At 38.1% G+C, this 23490-nt stretch overlaps 1 protein-coding gene across 1 annotated transcript in view; it reads right to left on the reverse strand.

The window, feature by feature from the left end:
• The window catches only part of Rp1 (RP1 axonemal microtubule associated), a 241262-nt gene that overhangs the window by 165333 nt on the left and 52439 nt on the right, over positions 1–23490 (reverse strand). The window contains exons 4-5 of the mRNA XM_032890524.1: positions 21750–21836; positions 11036–11168 (exon numbers count right to left, since the gene is read on the reverse strand). Coding sequence (XP_032746415.1) covers positions 11036–11168; positions 21750–21836 — 220 coding nt within the window. The remainder of the gene's footprint in view (positions 1–11035; positions 11169–21749; positions 21837–23490) is intronic.

Here is a 23490-nt window from a genome sequence, read left to right on the forward strand (position 1 = left end):
CAGAGAAGTAGAAAATATATAAATGGCCATAAAGCATATCTAAATCTAAAGATTCTGTCCAATTGATATAAAAAAGTCTTCATGAAGTTTTACTGAAATAAAAAACATAAAATATCATATTTAATGTATAGGCAGTCTTTAGATAGTTAAACTATCTTGAAAAAGAGCAAATGCTTTCACTTCATTCTTCTCGATTTTAAAACATAAAATCAGTTTCAACGAGAATGAGATGACTACATAATATGGGATGATAGCCTCTTAGTAAAAGGTATTAGTAAGCTAGGTATCTATATGACGAACAATGATCTAGTCTTTTATATTATACACAGAGAATAAAGCAAAATGCACTGAGAACCTACACAAAAAAAATCTAAGATAATAAAACTGCAATAAAATGCAGAGAAAGGGTTGGTATATAAAATTTTAGTGATTTCTCAGGCAAAAGAGCAAAATCATATGCAGCAAAAACAAAAGCAGAGACATGCATACTATATCAAATTTAAAATATTCCACACTGTGGAATAAACTATCAACAGTATGATGAATGAAGCCATGAAAATAATTACAAATTATATATTAACTAAGAGTTAATATACAGAAAGTAGAAGGAACAGTGAAAGTCAACAAAAATAACCAGACAAATAAATTCACCATTTGCAAAGAGCAAGTACAGACAATTCCCCAAATAAAATGTAAGTGACCATGATGCATATGAAAACTCAGCACGATTGTAGAAATGATTTAAATAAAAAAAAATACAGCATAGAACACTAGGCAAGCGTTAGAGTAACCAGTATGAACAGGACAGAAACAAATTCTACAGAAAATGAGAGGAGAAAAAAAAACTAGAAACAGACAGTAGTCTCAACAATTGGGCACCATTGTTGAGATGTGGCACCCTGAGATTGCAATGTAAAATACCATAGATTCCTCTAACAGGTGAAATACTATTGCCATACAACCCGAGGTCAAACAAAGAACACGGGCATTCATCAAGTAGAGCAGGGTCGGCTTCTCTTTTGTTGTCGCATACTTCTTTATTCTAGCTGTATACCAAAATTCTGTTCATCTGCCAGTGGACTTTGAGTTTTCTGAATGTCTTAACTATTGTCCACAAGGTGGCAATGAAAACTTGTGTTCAGGTTTAAAGATCTCTTTAAGGTTTTGCTCTCTTTTCTTTATGAGACTGTGCAACCTTATGGCAATGGTATTTTATTTTATGACTGTGGTTTGTGTTTTCCACACATAGAAAGAAATAATCCTATCGCGGAATACTAAAGCCGACGATGAGCATCTAATGTAATGAAAAGCAGAGAAACCGACAGAGGTTCTATGAGCTCTGATAAGGTAAAAGAAGTTCTCTCAAATAGGCACAGAGGTTCACTTTCAGAATTCTAGAGAACTGATGCACAACAATATGGACAGAATAAGATGTTAAACTGTATGCTTGAGAATAGTTGTGGTAAAGAAAATGTCCATGTGTTACCACTAAAAACTAAAATTTTGAATGTATTTCACATAATCTGTGAAAGCATTGTTGTTGGTTTCCTTCAGAACACCTACCCATTGAAGGAGATAATGCCAAAATAAAAATGTTATATATATATATATATATATATATATATATATATATATATGAATGCCTGTCATAAGATGATTAATTTTGACATACACTATATCATACTCAAAAGACTGGAGAAAACCCAGCTGAATTCATTGGCTGACTACCAAAGCCCTAATTCGGTACATTCATCTAGAGCCCAACTCTCAGGAGTGCATCTTGGCCCTCAATAATCATTTTCTCTTCCAAACCACCCCTGACTTCTTTAAAAAGTTTAAAATGTTAGAAAAGTGCTCTCAAGCCCCTCAGGGAGACATATTTAAAATGGCATTTAAGATCTTTAATAGCCAAGCAAAACCCAAATAGATGGCCTGAGACAAACATAAATTGGTCCCAGAACCAACCCTGTAGGTTCCTTCAAAGATGATGGGGTCACAACATGTGCAACCACCTTTTGATGATGTAACACAAAACACTATTGCAAAGCCAGTCTGTCACCTTGCCTACCACAAAAGCCCTCACAGGATACTTTGAGCAATCTTCTGGTACTAGCAACTGAATATTGATGGTACCCTGGGACATCCAGCTCCCAGCCACACACTGCCAATCACAAAGATAAAGCACAAGATCATAGTCTGAATGGCAGGTAACCCACTATCATTTGTCTCAAATATGGGGCCACATAGTTAATCCTGCCTTCCTATACTAAAAATATTTAGCTTTATAGGTTTGTAGTAAGGATTCACCAAACACTTTTTTGGTGAAATCTACCTGCCCTGCCTTTTTCTTAGGATAAAACCTAATGCAAAAACTCTCTGTTTCTCTGACTCTGTCTCTGTCTCTGTCTCTCTCTGTTCCTGTGTCTCTCTGTCTCTTTGTCTGTCTCTCTGTCTATCTCTGTCTCTGTCTCTGTCTCTGTCTCTCTCTGTTCCTGTGTCTCTCTGTCTCTGTCTCTGTCTCTCTGTCTCTGTCTCTCTGTCTGTCTCTGTCTCTCTGTCTCTCTGTCTCTCTCTCTCTGTCTCTCTCTCTCTCTGTGTGTGTGTGTGTGTGTGTGTGTGTGTGTGTGTGTGTGTGTGTATCTTGGTCTCCTTCTCCCTCTTTTCTCATAGCTCAAAACCAAAGCCTACACCTTCTGTCCTTTAACAGTTCTATAAAATGAGCATCTCTACCCCTGCTCTCATTGCACATCACATGCCCATTTGCATATACCTCCGCCTTTCCTCGCTGTTCTTGATACTCCATCACACTTCAATGTCATCTTGAACTAAAACACATCCTCACTCATCCAGACACCTCATCCCAACTCGCTCATCCTATAATTCCCCTAGCCTTCTAGTAGTTGAGCTATATGACTCCTACTCTCTGGTCCAGGGCCTCTGCCCCGTTAACATTAACTGCAGTTCTCCCTATTTGCCCTGTCACTTCCATCCCAACCCATGCATGATTCTATCTCATATCCTGTCATCTAAAACTCATTTCTGTCCCAGGTTTAAAGGATTTTTTCTTTTCTATGCTGATCTACCCTGACTCTTATGACTTCTTTGCCTTTACTGGCCGACTCTTCCAGGAAAGTAGAATGACCTAATGCCCTCATTAAAATCCACTTCTACAAACTAACAGAAGTGTTATATTTGCCCTGAATCCATCTCTTTCCTCTGAATCTAACCAGGATAAGATACACACACACACACACACACACACACACACACACACACACACACACACACACACACACACCACCCCTGTCCTTCTTGTTTTCTCAGTCCCTTTGAGAATACATATGCTCACCCCTTCCTGCTGAGTATCTTCTTACCATAGAGTCTACACCATTACATGACTACTTGCCTACTTGTACCCTGTCTAAATACATTTTCTCCCAGCTGCTCCAACTAATCTATCAACCCTGGAGAACACCTCAAACAAAAAAATCTCATTCCCAAAACCTCCTGTCCATGACTCAGACCAGTCTCTATCTAGCAGGAAGGAGATAGATAAGACCAACAATAACCATATAATCAATAAAAGTCTGGTACTACAGGCTGAACCAATTCCCTAGTCATCAGGGAACTAGAACCTTTGGAGAAATAAAAACTCTACATTCTGCATGTCTTAGGAGTCTGACCCAAGACAACAGCATCCTGCCATCTTAACTCCTACATCATCCTGTTATCTTAACTCGCACAATATCCTGTTATCTTAATTCCCACAGCATCCTGTTATGACCAGACATCCCCTCATAAAATTTTATGTTTACAACAGTTTCTTTGTTTGAAGCACTTGCCTTCCTCCTTAATGCTCTCACATAACTCTCCCACCAGACTTAAACCATCCTATAAAAATCCAAGCTCTAGTTTGAAGGAACTGTTCTCCCTTCTCTCAGGGAAAGCCCAGCAGTTTATATTTCACCAAAGTTTCATTATTTGATCTCAGTATACATTTAGTGGTGTTGCTGTCTTATTAACTTTAATTAGGAAAACTAGAGACAGTGACTTCTACACACGAAGAGTGCTGCATTCGTGAACACACAGTATATGTGTGTGTGTACACAAAGCCTACTCAAGAACATTACAGCATGGAAGGTTTTAAAAAATCATAAGTTCACACCCCTAGCAGAAGAGTTATTTGTAGTTGACGGCTTCTGAGGAAAGGAGAGTCAATTTTCTTTAAGGATGTGGCCCTAGGTAAGTCAATTATGCTTAGTAGACTTCCCCACTTCTATGAGCACCCCAGCTTCTACAAAAAAGATAAAGGAAAGGACAGAAAAATGAAAGTGGGTGGGCAAGTGGAGAACCATCTGAAAAAGAGTTAGAAGAAGGAGTAAGGAAAGAATAGGAAAAAATATAACATATGAAATTATCATAGAATTCATAAAAATGTTATTTTAAGAAAAACTGAAAAAAGATATACAAAACAAATGAAGACTCAAAACTAGGAGAATTCATATTTAGGAAGAAAGTGTCACACTAAAATCAGTCAGAAAAGATAAGGAAGGACACTGAATTAAACCAGGGGATTATTAAGAAAGGCAATTGCTCACTGAGAAGACATTGTGACTATAAATATACAGAAACCAGTATACTCAATTTCATGAAATAAACACTAATCAATAAAGGAACAAAGATACACCAATAAAGCTTGCCTTCAATGTTCCATTCTGATCAATAGATATACCCCTAGATTGGGGGTGGGGGAAGGGAATCAATCAGAATATCCTATCCAATGTATAATGAATGAAATTCTCGACAGCTATATTTCTTTCTTTTATCACTGTTGTGACAAGTACCTGATAAAGTTTCAAAGTGGGCATGGAGTATGGCCAGTAAGATTGCTTAGAAGGTAAAAGATACCTGCTGTCAAGCCTGATGACCCATCCAAACTGTGCTCTACCTAACCCCCCAACACACACACACACACACACACACACACACACACGCACGCACACACATGCATGTGCACACACATTGTTGAACACACAGATGTGTACACAAACATACACACAGCAAATGAAATCTCAATGTATGGTAAAGGAGGTTTTTTTTTAATCATACTTTTTCTTAGTCAGTGTTCTATTGCTGTGAAGAGATTCCAAAACTAGGACAACTCGTATAAAGAAAAGCATTTAATTGTGATTTGCGTTCAGTTTCAGAGGTTTAGCTCATTATTAGTATAGTGAGGAGACGTGGTGGCATGCAGACAGACATAGTGCAGGAAACAGAACTAAGAGTTCTACATCTGGATCCACAGGGAGCTGCAAAGAGAGACACTTGGCCTGGTCAGCATTTAAAACCTCAAAGTCCACTTCAACTCAGACACTACCTCCAACAAGACCACACCTCCTTGATCATATTATCAGAGACAATTTCCTGAACAGAACACCAACAGCTCAGGCACTAAGATCAACAATAAATGGAACCTCGTGAAACCAAGAAGCTTCTATATAGCTCTGTACCCCATTTTTAATTGGGTTATTTGAGTTGTTCGTATCAAATTTTTTGAGTTCTTTATAAATTTTAGATATTGTCCCTCTGTCACATGAAGAATTAGTGAAGATCCTTTCCCAATCTGTAGGTTGCTGTTTTGTCCTATAGAAAGTGTCCTTTGCCTTACAGAAGACTTTCAGTTTCATGAGGTCCCATTTATCAGTTGTTGATCTTAGAGACTGGACCATTGGTATTCTGTTCAGGAAGTTGTCTCCTATACCAAGGAATTCAAGCCTATTATATACTTTCTGTTCTATTAGATTCAGGGTATCTGGTGTTACATGGAGGCCCTTGATCCACTTGGAGTTGAGTTTTGTACAGGTTGAAAGAAGTGGATCTATTTCCATTTTTCTACATGCAGAGATCCAGTTAGTCCAGCACCATTTGTTGAAGATGCTTTCTTTTTTCCATTATATGGTTTTGCCTTCTTTGTCAAAAATCAAGTGTCCATAGGTATATGAGTTTATTTCAGGGTCCTTGATTCAATTCCATTGATCAAACTGTCTGTTCCTATACAAATACCACACAATTTTTATTACTATTGCTCAGTAGTATAGCTTGAGGTCAGGGATGGTGATATCTCGGGGAGTTTTTTATTGTTCAGGATTGTTTTTTTCTATCCTGGGGTGCTCTGTTGGAGTCTGTAAAGAATTGTGTTGGAATTTTGATGGGAAATGCATTGAATCTATAAATTTCTTTTGGTAAGATGGCCATTTTCACCATGTTAATCCTACCAATTGGTGAGTATGGGACATCTTTCTATCTTCTGATATCTTCCTTAATTGTTTTCTTCAGGGACCTAGGTTCTTGTTATATAGGTCTTTCACTTGCTTGTTAGAGTTATACTAAGATATTTTATATAATTTTTGGCTATTGTAGAGAATAGGGTACAGAGCTAAACTGTGAATTCTCTTTGATAAGCTAAGTAACAAGAAGGACTCAAGGAGGGAACACATAAATCTCCCTGAGAAGGGGAAATAGAATAGAAAACACAGGTACAAGGGCCCGGGAATGGCAGCAAGAAGGGGTCATGTCTGGGGGATGAAGGGAGAAAGTCCTGGAAGAGACAACTGGAACAGGGTGAGGAGCATCTCAGAGATGGGTTAGAAAACCAGTGCAATGAAAAGTCCCAGGATTCTAAGGCCCCTAGCAATGAGTGATATGGAGACTTAACTAGCCATCTCCTTCCTGCAACCAAACATGGCTTCTAGTGGAGGAATTGGGACACAAACCCATTCAGAAAACATTCAATGGACCATTTGCCCTGCCTAAAAGATGTGCTGGTGTAAAAGCAGCTCATAAATTGTAGGAGTGGTCAACCAATGACTAGGCCATCCTGAGACTCATGTTATAAGAAGAGACCAACACTGAAGCTGCTTAGAGGCTGGATAGCCTAGAGACCTCAGATAGAATCAAACACAACTGGCAAAAAGAAAAATCAATCAATTAAATTATTCTTAATGATATTCTGCTATATCCATAGATCGGTGCCTACCTCAGTCATGATCAGAGAAGCTTCATCCAGGAACTGATGGGAATAGATGCAGAGACCCCCCCAACCCAACATTATGGGAAGCTTGGGGAGTCTTGCTGAAGGTGGGGGAGGAAGGGAGTCAGAATGGTCAAGAACATCACAAGAAAACCCACAGATTCAACTAGCCAGGACTCATAAGGGCTCACAGAGACTGAACCACTGACCAGGGAGCCTGCACGAGTGACCTAGGCCCTCTGCATGTATGTTACAGTTATGTAGCTTGGTCTTCCTGTGCAACTCCTAACAGCAGGAGCAGGGGTTGTCTCTGACCCTTTTGGTGGCTTTGGGGACTCTTCCTCATCTGGGATTCCCTCAGGCAGCACTGAGAGGAAAGGTGCCTAGTCCTACTGCAACTTGGTATGCCATGTGTGGTTGACATCTGTGGGAGGCCTGCCCTTTTCTAAAGAGAAACAAAGGAGGAGTGGAGGTGGGGCAGAGGGGAGATGGGGGGAAAGGCCGGAAGAAAGGAGGGAGGGAAAACTTATCAAAATATATTTTTAAAAACTAATTTAAAAAAGGGAAGAATGAATGAATGAATGAATGAATGAATGAATGAATGAATGAATGAATGCCTAGCCACAAGGGTAAAAGTTAACAATGGAACTATCTTTTATAGCTTCTGGGAGAGGGAGAAAGGAGTTTTCTCCAATGGAGTGACACTGGGTATACCAGCTACGCCAGGGTATGCCTCATGTTCATGAGTAGTTGGTCAACATAAAATGGACTCCACATTTTTGTGTGCATTATTTGGTGACAGTTTGGTGGGATTGGGGGTGGGGTGTGGTTTGTCATTTCCTTTGGGATAGTAATTTTTTGTTGTTGTTTTCTTGTTTTTGTTGTAATGTGGTTTTGTCTCTTTTTCTGAAAAAGAACTTAAATTCGGGTAGGTCAGGAGGGAAAGAAGATATGAAAGGAGTTAGGAGAGAGTAAGAATATGATTTAAAATTATACACATATATAATGTACACACATACAAACACACATATATACATACACATCTATACATATATACATACACATCTATACATATATACATATATTCATATATATATATATATATATATATGAACAAACTTTTCTGTGAACCTGCCTACAAGTTGTGAAGAAAACTCCAATAGTGCCAATTTCAGAATCATCGCCAATGCTTTGTGAGTTTTTTCAGTGATATAGATGACCTTGAGTCATACATTTCCTGAGAAGTAGCATTAAGAAGCTCACTATTCAACTGCATTTGGGTAAGTTGATTCTTTTGTTTGCCATTTGTACCCTATCTGCAATAAACAGTTTGTGTAATAATAAAGTTTCTTCAGTAAAAATTCTCAAAGAAACATTCTTAAAATATATATATTACATTTTATAAAATATATACACATATACTATATATATATATATAATGAAAATATAAAAGACCTCAAACAGTCAAACTGACACCAAACAAAAAGAGAGAGATTGGTCATATAACAGTAACTGATTACAAATTACATTGTAAGATATATGATCCTGTCTCAAAAAAAATTACACTATGTTACCTGAAAAACAAAACCAGTATGGCACTGGCACAAAAATCAATATGAAGATCCAAGATATAATAGAATTGGGGTTCTAAGAATAAATCCATTAACTAGAGCAATTAGCTTATGCTGAGAAAACTAGATGTACCTATGCAGAAGACTAGAACTAGATGCTTTCTTATCTCTGAATTTTAAATGAATCAAAGGCCTTAATTAATGTAGTAATGGAAGCTTTAAAACTACTATATGAGAACAGAGATAAAAATGTTTTAAGATGTATGCATAAGCTATTTGAACTCTGATCCTTTATGCTCTGGGTCTGAAGTGTTTATGCAGCATGCTCTTACCTTCAAGTTCTAGTAATAGTGGCAGTAGTAACAGCTTATACTGTTTGAAGGGCCTCTTGGCCCCTCTTGACCAAAGATTCAAAAAGAAGTTTCCATATCTGACACCAGAGTTTTAGTTAGTCTATGGTCTTGTGGAGAAACATCATTTTAAGTCTATAAAATAATGTTCCCCTATAGTTTTTACAAACACCCTCAATGTTATTTCTCTCCACCCTCTCTTTCCCTCTATCTTACCCTCCATCTCCTCTCCTCAGTTATCTCTGTTTTCTCTTATAGTTTTGGTTGTGAGCCTAGCCTTTAACGGCTGAGCCATCTCTCCAGCCCCTTCTTCAATTTTCTCATTTCCCTTCCAAGCCCTCTCCAATGGTCCTTCTCCACCCGTCCTTCCATAAGTCCTTTCTCTTGGACTTCTGTGGTTGCTTCACATTGCAGACTCAACTCTAAAGATTCGCAACTAGGATCCATAAATGATACATGAAGCTTCTGTCTTTCTAAGTCCAGATTACCTCACTCAATATGACTTTTTCTAATTCAACCCATATACCTGCAAATTTTATGATTTAATTTTTCTTTACAGCTGAATAAATTTCACTGCGCACGTGCACATTTTTACTACCCTTCCATCAGTTGAAGTACATCCAGATTGTGTCTCTTTACTGGCTATTGTGACTAAAGCAGCAAAAAAAGAGGGCTAAGCAAGTATCTCTGTGGTAGGATATTGAATCCGTTGGATAAATGACAAAGAGTGTTATAGCTGGGTCACATAATAAACCCATTTTGAGCTCTAGAGTATTCTCCACATTTGCTCCCATAGCAGCCTCACCAGTCTGCGATAATCCTTTTCCTGTGTCCTTGCCAGCATTTGTTGTCAGTTATTTTCTTGCTTTTAGACATTCTGACTGGGACAAGAATGTAGAGTATTTCAATATGAAACTAAAGATATTAAACATGTTAAAGGCGTTTATGAGCCATTTTTGAGTACTCTTTGTTCAGATCAATAGCTAATTTTTAATTGAATTGTTTGATTTTTTTGATTTTGGGTTTTTTGTTATTGTTTTGTTTTATTCATTCTGTTTTTAGTTTTTTGTATAGTCTGAGTATTAATTCTCTCGTGGACATATGGCTGGGAAAAGCCTCTGCAGACAGGCTCCATTCCACTGGGATTATCCTTTCCTTTGCTTTACAATTTAATGGATTTTCCTGATCACCATTACGTAAAGCATTAAGAGCACCTTCCTCCAGTAGGTTAAGACTCTAACAAGAAAACTGCTTTTCTCCTCTTTACCTTAGCATTTTACTGGCAAGTTAGTCTACCCTGTTGAGGAGTTCATCTATCCTATTGCTGCCTCTGCTGCTATATTGCTTCATTGACAAGAAAATACAGTTTCATTAGGCCTCCAGCAAGAACTAAAAAGAAGCTTCTCTCTAGAAATCCTCCTTGAGTGCCAGGCAGAGACTGCTGAGCTATCCAACCTGGCAGATTGAGAAGTTAACCTGTCCTTAGTCTTTCCAGTGAAGACAGTCATTACCGGACCACCCAGACCTCACTATGTATGTGTAGCAGTGTATGGACTGTGTAAGACAGCAGAAAAAAAATCTGATTTTGTTGTATATTTATTTACTTAGTTTTGTTTCTCTAGCACAGCTATTCTCAAACTATGGGTTGCAACCCCTTTGGCAAATATGGATCTCCAAAAATATTTACATTATGATTTATAACAGTGTGAAATAGCAACAAAATAATTTTATGGCTGTGGAAACTGTAGCACAGGTTCCCAAGCATTAGGAAGGTTGAGACACACTGCTCTAGATGATGCTGGTTAATCTTCTATGAATTAATCTTATTTAATTAAGCGCCATTTCAGTCAGCTTTCCAACAGGACTAACTACAATAAGAACATATAATTGAAAACTGATGTTTAAAACCATTTAAAAATATTTATATGCATTTGTTTTAACAGCAACAGTAACTGGTTTAAATTATTAACCATCTTAATCATTCATTCAATTACTTACTCAGCAAACATTTATTAAGTTCCTAGTTCTTCCACATTTGAGCAAGCTGTTTTTATCCTTGATACCTAGAGTTGTGTCTTCCTTACCTGGAAGGACAGGCTGTCCTTTACTTAAAATAGGAAACTCTCGGCAGATTTCTCCATCCTCTTGCTCTTGGGCCAGCCATCGATGAACAGGAATATAAAACTTTTGTCCAGAATTCACGTTTTGCAGTTCTATCTGTAATAGCAAAAAAAGGAAAGAAGGGGGGTGGAGGGAGAGAGAGACAGAGAGACAGAGAGACAGACAGAAACAGAGAGAGACAGAGAAAGGCAGGTGGGTGGGAGGGAGGGAGAGAGGGAGAGAGAGAGGGAGGGAAGGAAGGTAGGAAGGAAGAAAGGAAGGAAGGAAGGAAGAAATGAAGGAAAGAAGAAAAGAAAGTATCAAAGAAACTATAGAAAATTGAACAAAACAGTAATAACCTATTATCTAGAATCATACTGAACCAAAACAACAAGTAATACAAGGTTTTTACACACTTGGAATAAGATTCTGAGAAAAGAACATGTTTTTTTTTTCTTTATTAACTTGAGTATTTCTTATTTACATTTCGATTGTTATTCCCTTTCCTGGTTTCCAGGCCAACATCCCCCTAACCCCTCCCTCTCCCCTTCTATACAAGTGTTCCCCTCCCCATCCTCCCCCCATTACCGCCCTCCCCCCAACAATCACGAAAAGAACATGTTTTGAAAAGAACGTGTTTTGGAGCAGTTGTGTCTCAGGAGATGGAAACAGCTCAGGTGTGGGTATATATTTATCTTGCAGAAGACCCTGAGTTTAATCCCATCACATCACCTTCCGGCAACAGGAAAGTTCTCTTTTCTTTGTGGGCTCTCAGGTAAGACAGTTGTCTTTCAATGAGAGCATATTTGTATTAGAGAAAAGGGGAAGAGAACGTTTCACTCTGTTGTACCTTTCCATTGCAAACCTACATGATCTTATATATATCACCTAACAAGTGTTCCCACACCCTCGCTTCATAGTGGCTATAATATTATTTATTAGTTTTTAACCAAATGAGATGGCAAGAGGGTTGTGGGTTTGATCACTTGTATTTTGTTAATTGGTTTCCCAAACTTAAACTAGAATCTGCATGTAAGACACTAAGGATCCCTGCCCACTATTGGTTCTGATTGGTAAATAAAGTTGCGGTTGGCCAATGGTTAGGCAGGGAGTCAGAGCGGAAGACTTTAGGATTCGTGGGCAAGGGAACTGAGAGAGGAAGAAACACAGAACCGCCATGCTGGGAATGGAGATGGTCCGGGCCTGGAGAGGTGCAAAAGAGAGAGAATATCAATCATGTAAGAACCGGGGAAGAACAGCACCCCAGACCCCTCTCATTGGGTCTAGAACAGCAAAGATGGAATATAGATTTTTGTAAGTAATAACATAGGAGCATTGGAGGGGAGGAGTTAGGCACGTGTAGGCTTGGGAATGGCCCAGCCACTGAGCTGTTTAAGGCACACTAAAATATAAGGTTGCACGTGTGTGTCTTTCATTCTCTTGAATGAAAGATTGGGATGGGTAGCAAAGAACAGGTGCGACCACCACCAGGTGCATTTGAGCAGGATTAATTGCTAATTGCAACACAAGAGCATCTATGAAAAACTTTTATAAATTTATTAAAGAATAAAAATATTTTAAATTACGTAAGTATTTAAGTATCAACTTAAAAGTCCTACTTTAGAACATCTTAAAGGAAGGAGAACATAATTGTATACAAAAGTCAGGGGTAATTTTGAACTCTGACTATTATATTCTGTATTTTCTCAAAGCAAACTTAATTTTTCATTCTGCTTCAAGAATGTTAATGACTTTAAATGTAAAAATTATGGCATTGCTAACAATTATTTACCCCTAATAATACAGTAATGGCCCTTAATGTTAATTATCCCTCCTCACATTCCCTCCTCTTCCATTCCCCTCCCCATTTAATTAATTCCTGTGTGTGTGTGTGTGTGTGTGTGTGTGTGTGTGTGTGTGTGTGTGTCCTGTTTTATTCATTTACATTCCAAATGTTGCCCTGCTTCTCAGGTCCCTTCTCTAAGAGTTCTTCACCATATATGGGGTGAACCCCATATTCTTTGCCTCTGAGAGGGTGCTCCCCTACCCGCTCACCCCACCTCGCCCTGCCACTTCTCCTTCCCTGGAGCATCAAGTCTTTACAAGATTAGGTACATCTTCTCCCACTGAGCCCTAAAAAGGCAGCCCTTTGTTACATATATGCCAGGGACCATGGACAAGCCCATGTATGCTCTGGTTGCTTGCTTAGTCTCTGGGAGCTCCCAAGGGTCCAAGTTAGTTAACACTGCTGGTCTTCCTATGGGGTTGCCATCTCCTTCAGCTCCTTCAATATTTCCCCTCACTCTTCCCTAGAGGCCCCTGACCTCTGTCCAAGGTTGGCTGTAAGTATCAGCATTTGTCTCACTCAGCTGCTGGTAGAGCCTCTCAGAGGATAGCCATGCTAGGCTCCTCTCTGTAAGCACAACCTGTCATCAGTAGTTGTGTCAGGGTTTGGTGCCTGCACATGGATGGATCCCAAGTTGGGCCGGCCACTGGACATGGTCTTTCTTTCAGTCTCTACTCCATTTTTGTCCCTGCATTATTTTTAAATGGGAACAATTCTGGGTCAAAAATTTTGAAGGTACTTTAGTGACTCCATTCCTCCACTAGGGACACTGACTATTTACTGAAGGTCCCATGTCCCCACTGTTGGACATTTCAGCTAAGGTCCTGGGAGTTTCTCATATCCCAGGTCTCTGGGCCTTTCTAGAGGTACCCCACACTCCACAGCTGCATATTTCCATTCATGCTTCTGGTCCTCTGGGTTTCTCTCTCCTGTCTTGCCCCATACCTCATCCTGCCCCATCTTTTCCCCTCTCCCTTCATCACCCAGGTCCCTTGCTCCCTCTGCCTCCCATAATTATTTTGTTCAAATACTATATTGAACAGGTATGGAATGTAGGCATCCTTGCCTTGTTTCTGTGTTTCTTTTTATTTGATATTGGCTGTGGGCTTGCAGTACATCGTCTTTATTATGGGAAGATATCCCTTGTATCCCTAGCATCTCCAAAAGTTTTACCATGAAGTGATGTTGGCTTTTGTCAATGGCCTTTTTTGGCCTCCAATGAGATTATCATGTGGATTTTGATTTATGTGGTTTATTACATTTATGGATTTACCTTCCAGGTCCATTCCATAGAGACAGCAAACACCTTTAGAACTCATTGAATGTGGTCCACTGGTTAGAACAATCACAATGAGTATGCTTTGAAGAAGCAGAGCTTCAAGGACTCAAGTCCTGAGGACTTCATGCTGTTATGGAACATCGCTCTGCTTGTTGTACTTGTAGCCTTTATATTCTTCCTAATGTACCCGTTGTATGAAAGCTCTGACAGGGATTCCAGCCCCTCACTAGACAGTATCTTGGGTACTCACAATAATAATGCTTGACCTTTTACAAGCATTGCTGCTGGAGCAAATTAATTATTCAATCACCACCTTTAGAAAGAACGCAGAGATAGAAGTAGATCGTTAGCAGTGACCACCACCCTTAGAAAGAATTTAGAAAAATAGATTGTTAGTGAAGTCAGATTAAGATGTTTTTGTTAATGGTTCTGATGTAGAAAATCTTAGGTAGCAATCTGAGGGTTATAAAAGAACACTCTTAATAGTTGAGCTGGGAATAAGGTCAGGGAAAAAGAACAATGGCAGCCTAAGTAGCAACTGGCTGACATGACTCTGCTGAAGCTGGATTGGTGGTCAAGGTGATGGTGAATTTCTTGTACCTATTTTTGCCCTCTGCTTCCTTATATGATTTAATTAAATTTGCTGATGAGTAGATGTGCATTACAAAGATTTAAAGTAGAAACAACTGATTGTTTTTTAAAATCTAAAAGTTTAGATTTGTGATTCTTTTCAGATTTATATAAGATTATTTTTTAAGATAAACAATAATATAATTGATCCTTTCTTTGTAACCACTGATTGCACCCTGCCAGTAAGAGAAATTAGCTGAGAAAATTACCTTGCTTGCTTACATTTTGTTAATTTATAACAAGTTGCTTAGTTACAAATGTATATGCGTTCTTAGGAATAATTTGTTCTTCCTTCCCTATGCTACATAATGTTCATTCATACTAGAGTACTGGGAATACATTTTTTTTTCTTGTGTATACTTGTTGTAACCATTCGCCTGAAGAAAAATAAAATGTAGTCACATAGTAATTTCTATACTGCTTAAAATATTTTGCAGGGATGTATAAGCTGTGGAAGGAAAACTAAAGTTGCATGTGTATGTATGCATTTGTAACGTGATTGGAATCTGCTCATTGTAGCTTTGTTTTATTCAATCACAAAATACATGTATGTACATATATGTAAAATAGTTAGAGCTTTGCTCCATCTACATAATCTGTGAATATGTGTGTATATGTATGTGTATGTGTGTGTATGTGTGTATGTGTGTATGTATGTGTGAAGTTCTTTATTGGGTCTTTGTGTGGTGTGAATAACAATGTCATTTAAGAATCTTAAAAAATAGAAATTGTTTCTTCAGTTTCAACTTTGCTGAATAACATGAAGAAAATTTGTAGTAATTCATTGAAGGTCAGAATCCATTTGGCCCTGGGCTAGCTAGCTGGCTGGCTTCCTTCCTTTCTTTTTTCTACCTTCCTTCTTTTCTTCCTTTCTTCTTTCCTTCCTTTCCTCCTTCCTTTCCTGCTGAAGGATATTTGATCACATTGTGAACCCTGAGGTTGTGTTATTTACTAGAAAAGAAAACTGTTTCTAATTGTGGTGTGGCTCAGCCCTAGCACACTTCTTTAGTTCAAGAGCTTTTGTTTATTTTAAACAGGATTCAATAAACCATAGGTTAAGAGGCAGAGCAAACAACCAGGTAGCAGGGTATGAACATAAGAAAAAACTGTAGAGAGTAAGAGAAACAGGAGGACGGATAGAGAGACACACAGGAAGTAGAAGGGAGGGACATTGAGTTTAAAAGGTTTTGAGATATTACGGAAAAGAGCTTCCTTTGGGGACATCAGCTAAAGAGGAAGGCCAGATAGCTGCTTTCTCTGCCTCTCTGAGTAAGCAGGCTTTCACCCCAGCATCTGGTTCTTGAGTCTTTAATGGTAAATTTGAGTGTTTGAGATTTTGTTACAAACAACTCTTTCTCTTTTTTTTTCTTTTTTTTTTCTTTTTTCTTTCTTTTTCTTTTTCCATTTTTATTAAACTGGCTATTTCTTATTTACATTTCAAATGTTATTACCTTTGTTGGTTTCCTGTCCATCAGCCCCCCTAGCCCCTACCCCTCCCCTTCTATAAGGGTGTTCCACACCCACCCTCCCTTACCTCCCCTCCCGCAACAATCCCCTACACTGAGGGTCCAACCTTGGCAGGACCAAGGGCTTCTTCTTCCACTGGTACCCCAACAAGGCTATTCTCTACTACATATGCAGTTGGTACCCTGGGTCAGTCCATGTATAGTCTTTGGGTAGTGGTTTAGTCCCTGGAAGCTCTGGTTGGTTGGCATTGTTGTTCTTATGGGGTTCCAAGCCCCTTCAGCTCTTTCAGTCCATTATTACTGCTTTTATATCACTAGTTGTCATGGGTGTCTTTAAATTGCTTATCAGATCTTAGTTTAACTTCTGAAGAATATATATATATATACATATATATATACATATATATATATATAATCAAAAATTTTATCCATCTTCTTTAGGTTTTCCAGTTTGGTGTCATAGAGATATTTAAAGTATTTCCTTATGATTCTTTAGATTTCCTCAGCATCTGTTGTAATGTCCTGCTTTATATCTCTAACTTATTAATTTATATCTTTAATTGTATCTTTTAGTTAATTTTGCTAAGAGCTTATCATTCTTATAGATTCTTTCAAGAACCAACTTATCATTTCATTGATTCTTTGTATCATTATTTATTTCTGTGTTTCATTTTTCTTGAGTTTGCCTTAAGTTTGTTTATTTCTTGCTTTCTATTCTTTTGGGTTGATGTTACTTTTGTTCTAGAACTTTGCAGTGTGCCTCTAAGTTGTTAATATGAGATCTCTCCAAATTTTTTTGTGTAGCAACTTAGTGCTATGAACTTGTCTCTTAGAATTGTCTTTATTGTATCATATATTGAGTATGTTTTAATTTCATTTTCATTCTGTTTTGAATATCCTTATTAATTTATGCCTTGACCTATATTTTTTATTCAATAGTGTTCAGTTTCCATGAGTTTGTAAGCTTTCTGTCATTTTTGATGTTATTGATATCCAGCTTTAACCCATGGTGATCAGATAGGATATAGGGAGTTATTTCAATTTTCTTATATCTGTTGAGCCTTGCTTTTTGTCCAAGTATGTGGTCAATTTTTTAAAAAGTTACATGAGATGCTGTGAAGATGGCATATCCTTTCATATTTGAGTAAAATATTCTGGAACTATCTCTTAGGCCCATTTGATTCCTGACATATTTTAGGTCCAGTATTTCTCTGTTTAGTTTTTGTCTACATGACCTGTGTCTATTAGCAAGAATCAAGTATTGGAGCTGCCCACTTTCACCATGAGAGGGTAAATACATTAGTTTAGCTGTAGTCAGGTTTCTTTTATGAAGCAGGGTACCCATCTGTTTGGTACATAAATATTTAGAATTATAATATCTTTCCCTGAATTTTTCCTTTGATGAGTATGTCGTGTCTCTTCCTATCTCTTCTGATTAAAAATTTGGCTTGAAATCCATTTTGTCAGATACTAAGACATCTATGCCTACTTGCTTCTTGTGTCCATTTATTTAGAATATCTTTTTTCACATTATACCCTGAGGTGATTCTGTTACAGGCCTGAGGAAAACAAATCTTCCCCAATGAAAACATTATAGCTCTGAAGGAAAACATATTCTGACAGCCAGGAAATAAGAAATACTACAAAGTAGCACCTCACAACTAAACTAAAATGTTTTCACAGACATCATTAATGAATTTATTCGTATTCTCTTTACAGTCCTTGAACATATTCATAATACCTATTTCAAAGTCCTTGTGTTATGCTTTGACTATATTGCATTTCTGAGGGCCTAATTTAATAGGGTAATTAGTTTCTGGTGGAAGCATATTATCTTGACTGTTCATGTTTGTATATTTCTGGGGTCTAAGCATACAGCGTTATGATGACCAAAAAGATTCTAGGTGTTTATATATGGTCTTATCTTTGTTGGGTAAGTGTTCCATTCTCTGTTGTTGCCTCCTCTGGATTCTAGGAAACTATGGTTGCTGCAGTTGCCTGGTTGAGAGTACTTCTTCAGATTGGTAGGTGGTAGAAAGGATTAGAGATATGCTAGGGAAAAAAGGCTAAGAGGGGCTATGGGTAAGAGCTGGGGTATCCTGTGGACCCCAAGAGCTGGGGTCTCCATTGAATTGGAGTTTTGATGGGGGGTTCTGAAAGTGGCTGCAGTAGGACAAAGAATATGTTTGGAGAGACAGGGATGAGGGGAAACCTATCTGTACCAATTGGCAGAGTCTATTATGTGTGGCATTGGAGTGGAAAAAGGGACACTTGTAAAAGGGTTGTTACAGGAGTAAGGATGAGAATGGAGAAACTATAATGGAGGGCAGGGAGGAGAGTCAAAATTGCCTACCTGATTTCTCAGCCATGTGTCACTACTGGGAATCTCTGGTAGAAAGTGTCTCTGAATAGAAATGGTATAAAAAGGAAGACTGAAAAGTTCATAGGAAAGGAAAATGTTGAATCAGCATCAAGAGGCAGAGTCCCCAGGGAATAGAGGTAGAGATGAGGAGGGGCATCTACAAGCAAGCTGCTACAAGGGTAAGGGTGAAACTAGGAAGATTGTAGTAGAAGACAGAGGACAGTGAAAAATCACTTACCTGAGGCCCAGATAAGTAAGGCCATAGGGGGTTCCTGTTAGAAAATATTTATAAATAGAGGAAGGGAAAGGCTGAGAGGGTGCGCAGGAAAGAGGTAATTTGTCTCTACTCTAAAAAGCAGAATACCCTTCTATTACAGTTCTTAACACTGTTTAAAAGGCCAAAGTCTCTTCTGAGACTCAAGGCCTTAATTGCAAATCCCTGGGAGGGTGGAGAGCAAATTCTCTTGTGTGTGGCTTTTGCTACCCTGTCTAAATTCTGGGAATGGGTTACACTACTAGCCTCCACCCAGATTCCCTTGAAGCCATAGACAAACACAGTTGTTCAATTTCAACTTGCCTTTTGACACAATTGCTGGGCACTACTATCTCCCACCTGGAAAAGCATGCCCTTCTCGATATTCTTATCTCCACACCTCTCCACCTTCCCTAAACCTTAGTTATTCAATTGCATGTAGTCCCTGCTAAACAGTTCCAACGACGTCTGTAGGAGCAGCCACGGGCTGCTGCTCCGCCCAAGATCTCCCTTGGCTAGTCACCTTTTCTCCCTCAGAAGCATAGTGAACTCCTCCCTTGCATCTGTCTGCTTGCCTCCAGGGACCCGGAAGTCCCACCCATCCCTTCCTCCCAAAAATTAGCACATGGCTTCTTTACTGACAGATCAAGAACCAATTGGGGAACAGGATCTTAGCATCAGAACTACCCCTACAAATTTCCATACTTTCGACATTCAATGCGTATAACGTGTTACCATTCTAAAAGTGAGGAATCTGAACGTAGTGAGGAATTAATGGACCAGAGTAATAATAAAACCCATCAAGTTAAACCTCAAATCTTGTGCCTTCATTTGCAGTGTTAAAGGACTTAAAAGGCTCTGCTGTCCTTTGAGCTTTGCTGCCATAATGCACTCCTTTCTCTCGGGCTGGTTCTGTGTCATCTATATAGTGTTCTTTGTCAGATGCATTATGGTTCTGACACCTCTAACATTTTGGATTCTTCAGTTAAATTCAGTCTTTGCTTCCGTAGTTTCATCCAATGACCCTTTAAAGCCTCTTGCTTTTTCATAGCCTTCATGCAGACTACTGTGCCACACATTCCATGGCCGCAGCAGTTCTCCTTAACTTCAGAGGAAGATTTTTCTACCCTTTACACATGTATCCTTCATGACTCTAGATCCAGAACCACATGGACAACACTGCCAAGTTTGGCAACCTCCTTGAAGTGGAGTCTAGTTTCCTTTAGATATAATTAGCAGCTTTATTTTTTGCTGCTGTTTTTTTTTCCTTTGGAAACAGAAAATTCCTTAGACTTTTTCCTTTTATGGGTTCGAAGTTTAACTAGGAAGCATCTTGCCCTGGCTGTATTTCACCCTTCATATCACTGCAGAGTGGACTCTTCAATCTCTTAATCTCTTTTAGCATAAATCTTGGCTCCTAGTGTCTTTCTACACTTTAAATGTTTTGAATTTCTTTTTGACCTGCTTATTTTTTGTTGTAGACGTGCCTATCAGTGATTACTAACAACCAATAGCAGTCAATATTAGGCTGTATTAAAATCTCTTTGGCCATAGACATTAGTCTATTGCTTTTCAATTTAGCTTCAGGCAATTTCTTATGACAAGAACAAAAGGGGGTGCGTCCTTCACCACAATGTCACAGGAGCGGTTCCTATCCCAGTTGTTAATAGTCTTCCCCTCTGAAACCTCTCAAGCTGGGAGTCTATAGTCAGCCTAGTCCTCAGCACTACTGCCTTCCAGATTCCTAATAGGATGGCCTATTGAGCCCTGACTATAACATCCAACCATGCTACTAGCACAAGTCCCAAACTCTTCTATGTTCCTCCAAAAAGCCACATTATCAGGTCTGTAACAAAAATAACCCACTTTTGAGAACCAAATTATGTCTTATTTATAACAAAAAAAATGACTAAAGCAATTTATAAAAGAAAGTATACAATTGGCTTATTGTTTCAGGGGGTTAGGATTCATATGGCATAGCAAAGGAATGATGCCAAGAACAGCTGAGCAAGCCATATTCATCCATGAGCAAGAGGCAGGGAGAGGACATGCAGAGAATAGTCCTCTTAAAGTCCATCCCTAATGGCACACCTCCTCTAACAAGACCAGACCTCCTAATCATTCCGAAACAGATCCACCAGCTAGGGACCAAGTTAACAAACATACGAACCTATGAATGCCATGCCCATCTAAACTTTTACACCAAGACTATAAGGATTAGGTTCTCTGATCATTATCTCTTGACATCTAAAAGATTTTTAATGGCAGAAGTAAATACATCATTCACCAAAACACAAAACAGGAAATGAGGGATCTAGTCAAGAGGTCATATTTACTGTTAATCACAGAAATAAGCAGCAATAAGTTTTTCATTTTAAGCAGCATAGAAAAATTAAGCAGTTTTTTTTTCCTCTTTACAAAATTTTCAAAGGTTTTCTCCTGATTAGCATATGTTCCCTAAATTCCAGAGCTGACATCCAAGCCTAATAGGTTACTGTGTCACTATGAATGTATCTTCACATTTTGAATCCAATGCTGGAGAGACAGTCATAACTTTTAATATCATATTTAACTATCATCTTTTAACAATGCCTATTATCAATACTTAACATCATCTTTTAACAGTAATTCAAATAAGTCCAGAACTCTTTATAGAAAAGAAGAATTTTACTTAGTTAAAGCTTTTCCCTTCAGTCGGTTGGGATTAATTAACTAAAGAAGGCAAGCAATATTTCTGTTAAGGGAAAGCTTCAATGACTCCATCGATTCACATCGCTTATAAAAATCTGTCACTGAAACGTGTTTCCTGAAAAGAATTTGCAGAAAAGTTTATATAAAATATGAATGAAATTATATCCTTACCCCCTTACAGTGCCAGGAAGGGGAGCATCCAGAATTTGTGTGGCCAACACGAATCTTAAATGGAATTCCTATGTCCCCAACTGTGATCTAGAAAAGAGTTAACAAAACATGGTTTAGTTATACTTTTTGATACATCTCATGAAAGAGTATTACATACTGGTAAAGAGAGGAATTCATAAAGATATCAAAATAACTACATATACACTTACAACATAATACTGAAGGTACAAAGCCCAAAACAAGGTGCTATAGACTAAATCCAGGGTTCTACTTTTGTTGAGAACACGATGTATCATGCATGCTCATTCCAATGAAAAAGAATTAAGAAGACTGTGTAATGAAACACACAGTCCACTATAATAAAATGTAGAAATGTGGCGTAAGTAATAGATAAAATAAGTAGCAAGGAAACAGAGCACACCAGCTTGGCCTAACGTCTATCCAACATTCATTCAATAACAAATACATAATCTTCTCAAGTATGCATAGAACATTCAGATAGATCCCTATTTACTACCATGCATAAATCTCAAGTCCAAGTGAATCAAGAACCTCAACATAAAACTGGATATACTCAATCTAATGGAAGAGAAAGTGGGAAATAGCCTTGAACACATTGGTGCAGAAGATCAAGGGATACAAATTGGGAAGGAAGAAGTAAAAGTATCTCTATTCACAGATGATAGGATAGTATACATAAACAACACCAAAAATTCTACCAGAGAATTCTTCCAACTGATAAACACCTTCAACAGAGTAGCTGGATACAAAATTAAATCAAAGAAATCAGTTGTCCTCCTTTATACAAGCAATAAACAGGCTAAGAAAGAAGGTAGGGAGACAATATCTTTCACAGTAGCCACAAATAATATAAAATATCTTGGTGTAATTCTAACCAAGCAAGTGAAAGAACTGTTTGACAAGAACTTCAAATCTCTGAAGAAAGAAATTAAGGAAAATATCATAAGATGAAAAGATGTCCCATGCTCATGGATTGGTAGGATTAACATAGTGAAAATGGCCATCTTACTAAAAACCATCTACATATTCAATACACCCTTACCAAAATCCCAACACATTTCTGTACAGATCTTGAAATAATAATTTTAAACTTCATATGGAAAAAAAAAAGTACAGCCAAAACAATCCTTAACAATAAAAGAACATCTTGATGTATCACTATTCCTAACTTTAGGCAACAATGCAGAGCAATAGTAATAAAAACTGCATGTTAATTGGTATAGAAACAAACAGGTTGATCAATGGAATCCAAACAAACACCCAGAAATAAATCATATACTTGTGGACACTTGATTTTTGAACAAAGAAGACAAACCATGCAATGGGAAAGGAGCTTTCAACAAATGGTATTGGTCTAACTGGTTGTCTACACGTAGAATACAAATAGATTCATATTTACCACCCTGCATAAAGCTCAAGTTCAAGTGTATTGAGAACCTCAACATAAAACGGGATACACTCAATCTAATAGAAGAGAAAGTGGGAAATAGCCTTGAAAACATTGGTGCAGGAGAGAGTTTTCCAATGGGTCTAAGATCAACAACTGACCTCATGAAACTGAAAAGCTTCTGTAAGGCAAAGGACACTGTCTATAGGACAAAAACAGCAGTCTACAGATTGCCAGATCTTTTCCAATCCTATATCTGACAGAGGACTAATATCCAAAATGTATAAAGAACTCAAGAAATTAGACACCAAGAAACCAAATAATCCAATTTTT

Source organism: Rattus rattus, chromosome 1 (assembly GCF_011064425.1).
Source record: "Rattus rattus isolate New Zealand chromosome 1, Rrattus_CSIRO_v1, whole genome shotgun sequence".
Taxonomy (NCBI): domain Eukaryota; kingdom Metazoa; phylum Chordata; class Mammalia; order Rodentia; family Muridae; genus Rattus; species Rattus rattus.